Here is a 6,453-nt window from a genome sequence, read left to right on the forward strand (position 1 = left end):
TTTCCTGTCAAACCTTCTGGCGTTACTCAGCCAGTAATGCCTGCCTGCTGGGTCTATGAACCAGGGCCCGCCAAAGATTCTTGGGTCATACTCTGTTAGGTAGTCGTAACGCTTCGTGGTGACGAGGATGTGGGTTACGCTACTTCTTTTGAAATCTACAGTTTCAACATAATATATATTACATGAATGTTGGAAGTGAGACAAGAACTTCGTCATATCGAGTACAAAACTTACATTCCCATAAATGTTAGTGGCTTCTTTGGGGTCAACAACGCCGTACATTATAAACTCCAAGTCGTCTCCTTTCTGAACCAGGTGACACATGGACTTAGCGACGCTGAGCTTTTGTTGAGGAAAACTCTGCGATTGCTTTATTACTTCGAATTCGTCTAGATGGACAGTTTTTGCAATCTTGTGGAATACTCTGTAATCAGCGAGAGAGAGGTGGAGGGAGTGAGGACCGTCCTCGGGCATCCAGGAAATGGAGGTTTTCCCTTTGAATAAGATTTTGGGTCCTCCAGTGGCCATCCCTGGAAAAAAAAAAAAACAAGAGGGATTCTGAATTTCCTTAAGCCTTCGTTTGTCTCACGTAGTTTAGAAAGTAGTCTCATTAGGACTTGATTTTTTTTAACAGAATAAAAAAAAAAAGAATTTCCATCTTCGCTGTAGTTGTCATAGCAAGAGGACTTCTTTGCGAAGTTTTCAAAAGTAGCTAAAGAGGTAGTCAGTCAACATCGTTCGCAAAAATGTTGTTGTACCAGATCATGAAACAGGTTGTCAAATCGTAGTCGTAAACTTTCAAAAATAAAGTCACATTCATCTCTCCTTGATAGTGAACCAAAGGGGAAATTTTAATCCGGTATGTATCCATGCATCAACCTTTGTGGCCTGTTCGGTACAAGCCCGTTGGGGAAGACTGTCAAAACATAAACAAAAGACTGCAAATATCAATAAGATAAAGGACCCCCAAGAAATATTGGGAATTTTCCCCCGAGATTTTATTACCATATATTAATGTGACTTTTGTTTCCGAGCCAAAATTGTGTTTAGTTTTTTTTTTTCCTGTGATATTTTTACCGATCACAATATTTTCGTGACAGAAGGGCTAATATAGAGGATTGCGGGCAGATGGAGAGGAAGGACAAGAACGGACTGATATACATAAAGAAGGCGAATAAAGGTGGAAGTGGAAGGGTGAACGTGAATAAGAACCTTGGAGAGCTTATGAAGGTATCATAAAGGGAATAAGACGCGCAGTAATTATGACGAGCTAATGGATAACAACGTGTGTGATGCGAATGAAGAGATGTAACATAATGTGAATAATGAAATGTAGAAGGGATGATGCAAGTTTTCAAGAAGCGCCTCAGCGGCGTGGTTGGTATGGTATTAGCGTTGCACCTCGGTGGTCGCAGGTTCGATTCTCGGCCATTCCATTGAGGAGTGAGAGATGTGTATTTCTGGTGATAGAAGTTCACTCTCGACGTGGTTCGGAAGTCACGTAAAGCCGTTGGTCCCGTTGCCGAATAACCACTGGTTCCATGCAACGGTAAAACACCATACAAACAAACAGACAAGATGAGGCGTCCCGCTATTTTCATGGAAGATCCCACTACGTGGTTATATACAGTATCAGCTCCATAATTGAGATATATATATATATTATATATATATATATATATATATATATATATATATATATATATATTATAATATATATTAATATATATATATATATATATATATCAGAGGCTCATCCGTTGATGCTTCGTCTCGAGTATTTCATCTACGTCACACTTAAAAATAGAGAGAGAGAGAGAGAGGTAAAAACAAATAATAAAGAGAGAGACAGAGTAAGAAATGAGAGAGAGTAAGAAATGGAATAAAGAAAGGAGAGAGCGAGAGAGAGAGAGAGAAGAGAGAGAAGAGGGAGAAACGTTGAAACACGTGGGCTCAAAAATTTTTTTGAAGGAGAGAAAGAAAGAGATGTATATATGTCTGAATGTATGAAGTTTATGACTCTTAGATTATACGTTAACCGAAGAAAGATGTGAATATTAGTATAAGCTATTTTCCCATTCTTTTCTCCTACTGCCAAAACCCAAAATAAATATACGTAATATAAAATATCATATAAAAGGAGAGAGCGAGAGAGATGAGAGAAGATAACCACACCCATAAACACTTCGTACAGCTGCTGAACAGGTGTGTAACGTAGGCTGCTGAACGGGAGGACGCACCCCCTCCTCCCCCGCTAAGATAACCAACCACTCGGTGACCTTCCCAGAGCCATCATCGGTAGGCCTCCAGACACCAACCGACTGACCGATATGGATGTGCCACCAGACACTGTCCAATGTACTTTTACATCTTCCCTTATTCCATCGCCCTCTTCTCATCTCCCCCTTCCCCCCATTCACTTACTCTCTCTCTCTCTCTCTATATATAATATATATATATATATATATATATATATATATATATATATATATATATATATATATATATAGTAAGGGAGAATGCACAGACTCATCATATTTAACTTCCCATGGAGACAGAGTCCGAGCGACAGCTTAAGAAAGCTGATAACTCTTTTCTGGGATGGTGTGACATTAAGATGGTTTCGAAGCAGGTCAATGGTCGTCCCGTGGGTATGTGAGTTCGAGAGGCTATTGTTCAAGGTGCCTTTGAAAACTGGCTGCAACCAGTTACCGAAGAGTGTGAATTCGTGTGTACGTGTACGAGCTATGTCCGTTCATAACGGCAAGTATTAGGCAGAACGGGGGAGACGGCTGCCTTGGGGAGAAAGAGCCTGGATGGCTCTACAATGTGTTTCTGTTTAAGTGTGTGAAATTCCAGGCTGCAATGGGTAAGAATCATTATGATTTAGCCAAAGGGATGACTTGTTGTCTGTTCTGATATTTTGTAAAGATGTTCTAGTTTATTTAATCTTTTGACTTTGTCTTTACAATTGTGTGTTCTCCTGTCTTTTAAACAGGCGGATCTAGTGGAGGGGACTAAGTGTCCTAGTGAGGGGACTGTGTTTTGGAGAAGAGACAATTGGTGTTTGACTAATTACTGATTAAGACTATTAAAATACCGGGGGGTTGTCTGTGAGACTTGAACTATGAATTATCATTCTATTAATTTATCCTGTAAGAACCTGAATTATTCAATTAGTACTTTGCTTTGAATGAACGAATGTTTTTGTAGCTCTGACTCTGATTTGGTGACCTTAGATAATGGAGTGGAGGTTGCGAGAGAGAGAGAGAGAGAGAGAGAGAGAGAGAGGAGAGGAGAGAGAGAGAGAGAGAGAGAGAGAGAGAGAGAGAGACAAAGTGTTACCGGTTCGCTTTCCGCTTTGGCTAAACGCATACCAAACATGAGAAATACGGGGGCATGCTCCCGTGTTTAATATATATATATATATATATATATATATATATATATATATATATATATATATCTGTTTGTAATTGTAATAGCCACAATGCCCTCTTAACTTCTCGAATTCTTCTTCTTTTTTTTATACGCTTGTCACACATTTATGAGAATTAATCGCACCTGACGAAGAGCTCATTTTGATGAAATATTTTAATAGTTTTACTCCATAACCGTTTTCATGTTTTTTTGTATTATCTTAGGGTTTGGTAGATATTTGTTTATTTATAGTTCCTGAGTATTTTGGAATTTGTGTGAAGCAAAAATATATTTTGATTCTGTGAAATTAAGAGATATTTTGTATGATACATTTTTATCTCGTTCTCAGATTGTCGCACCTTCGTTTGAGTGATAATTATGATCGGCACTTGAGATAAGATGTTTAAGGAATATAAAGTGACTGAATATTTGCACGCTCCATGATAAAAACAAGATTGCTGTTTGTTTATGAAGCATTATCATGAAAGTACACCTGTTAATATTTGGTCTCCAAACCCTTGAAGACTGAGCGCGCCCGCGCACACACACACACACACACACACACACACACACACACACACACACACACACACATATATATATATATATATATATATATATATATATATATATATATGCATACATACAATGTGAAGTGACAGTTTCTAGTGAATCTTCTAAAAGCAGAAGGATAAAAAAAGTAAGTAATCGCAAAATCATTAAGAGATTTAGATGTTACTGGAGTAACCTGTATTTTGCCAGTAATGATTCCACAATATCAAACTTCATATAATTACAGGATGTTTGAAAAAAATAAAAAACGGAACTTAGCTGCAAGATCAGGGAGTTGCAGAACAAAAGTGAAACGAATTTTGTGCAAGAATAATTCAAAGGTTCTATTCTCTGAATCTAATAAATTTATCATTTTGTCAAGACTGGAAATTTTTAGTGTTTTGGTCAGGCATATCCAAAAACAGCAAAATCAGTTTCTGAGCTGTTCCATGTTTCCAGAAGCAAATTTAGTTTGCAAATTGCATATGCCTTATCAGCCCGATTTCTCAGTCTTGACTCTGCAACAAAACGTTGTCTGAACTCTGTGTGGGAGGGAAGCCTTCTGATTAGCGGTCTTATCATTGTCATAACAACAGAACCGATAATTGTTCACACAAAATACAATTTCAAGATAAGCAAAGCCAAAGCGACCTCGAGCGTAAATGTCAAAATCGAGACACCTGTTGCTTCCGGCAGATAACGTAAACATTTGAAGGAAGCAAGTTCCCGCCAAGACGCTACACTGTACGTTACGTTCCCCCAACCAAGATAGAATAGACCACGCCCCCACCACTCCCACCTACCCGACCTCCACCAAGAAAGTATTGCGCCACACTATGCCCTTGAAATTGTCTAGTTGTTCTCGTGCCTACCGCCATTTAATTCTTATACTTATTCTTCTCTTAAGCGCCTTTTCTAATTATTATTTACGTTATTCTCTCCAGATCTATCACCTGCTCAAAGTATGGACACACGCATCGATACTGTAACTGAAATAGAGTCTCACGTTAACCGCCTCTTCCCTTGGCAGGTATCACCGACTTCACGTTCCGTACTGGTATAACTTTTCACCGAATCGATAATATTATCTGTGGAGTAGCCTTTTGTTATCAGACAACAAGAAAAATTGTGACGAAGTTGGGCATTTTTGCAAACCTACGAGTTGCATACTGTATTATCCTACTGAGTGGTAGCCCCCTTTCAAAGCTCTACTAACGATAAACTTGCCTGCCGCTGCTGCTAGCAAATCAAGCGGTCGAATTTGGCGAGACTAAACCGAACCCCTTCCTTGAGGGTTTTTTTTATATGCTAAGAATCTCATTTGTTGAAAATGACAAAGTGGAGTGTTGTAAATCTTACCTGTATATTTTCCGGTAATGATAATTCTTACGATGCTTGGCAGACAACCTTGACGAGTCTCCTATCAGCAGTGAGACATCCAACACCCGCTCAGGTTCACATCAGCACTGAGTGAGTGAACGTAGCCTTGCAGTCGCAGTGTCACTCGGTAGTCGGTGGGTCCTGGTCTCTCACCCAAGCCGCAGAATCGTAGTGAGAATGATGACGGGGTTGGTTGCTTGAGTATATCTCACCATGATACATCCAAATTATATCGTCACATTTTTCTGAGGTTTAAAATAGCACTCTTCCAACACACACACACTATATATATATTCAGTTGTATTCCACATAGGAAAATGAAAATGGTATGTCTTAGAAAATGCCCAACAGTTTCGTCCTCCAATGGACTTCTTGGAGCGTTTATTCCTATGTGGAATACAACTGAATTACCATATCTTCGTACCTAAGAAGATTACTAGTACACTATATATATATATATATATATAATATATATATATATATATATAATATATTATATGTTATATATATTTCATATATATATACATATATACATACACACGAGCTGACCCAGGTCGGTGGAAATAGGCAATTCTTTGTTTAAAAAAATGGATGCCCTGTGCCGAAGGGGTGTTAGGGAAAGAAGTCATCTTAATTTGCATTCCTTTGGGGAGACAAGGAATGACGTCACACGTGATGCCAGTACCCTATTGGTCCAGTTGAAAAGTAACGTGATGCCAGTACCCTATTGGTCCAGTTGAAAAGTAAGGCCAATGAAAATGGCCTAGCCCTAAATAATACGAAGGGTTTTGGGGGGGGGGGGGGTTTGGGGGGGGGGGGGGGGGGGGGAGGTGGCAGCTAGGCAAGTGCCTCCCTATAAGTAATAATGACATTGAAGATTTAGATGATAATAACATAAGTGAGAAATATATAAATGGGAAAAATAAAAAATCTATTATAGAAATAATAATAATTTTACGAAAAAATAATAATACAATATTTGTTTAGTGTGTGTATATATATATATATATATATATATATATATTATATATATATATATATAATATATATATATATACATCAAATAAGTATTAACTCAAGCCACGAGTACTTGCTAGTTCA

The 6,453-nt window shown here is 38.3% G+C and overlaps 1 protein-coding gene across 3 annotated transcripts in view; it reads right to left on the reverse strand.

The window, feature by feature from the left end:
* Positions 1–5,522, reverse strand: part of LOC135206148 (uncharacterized) — a 15,782-nt gene extending 10,260 nt beyond the window's left edge. The window contains exons 1-2 of one of the 3 annotated variants that reach the window (XM_064237412.1): positions 5,332–5,509; positions 1–530 (exon numbers count right to left, since the gene is read on the reverse strand). The exon at positions 1–530 is cut by the window's left edge and continues 2,204 nt beyond it. In XM_064237412.1, the coding sequence (XP_064093482.1) occupies positions 1–528 (528 nt within the window). In that variant the 5' untranslated portion in view covers positions 529–530; positions 5,332–5,509. Of the gene's footprint in view, positions 531–5,331 lie in introns of those variants that run through there. The other 2 variants (XM_064237409.1, XM_064237411.1) reach the window with 2 other exon arrangements.
* Between the last annotated feature and the right edge of the window lie 931 nt (positions 5,523–6,453).

The sequence above is a fragment of the Macrobrachium nipponense genome, chromosome 29, assembly GCF_015104395.2.
Source record: "Macrobrachium nipponense isolate FS-2020 chromosome 29, ASM1510439v2, whole genome shotgun sequence".
NCBI lineage: Eukaryota > Metazoa > Arthropoda > Malacostraca > Decapoda > Palaemonidae > Macrobrachium > Macrobrachium nipponense.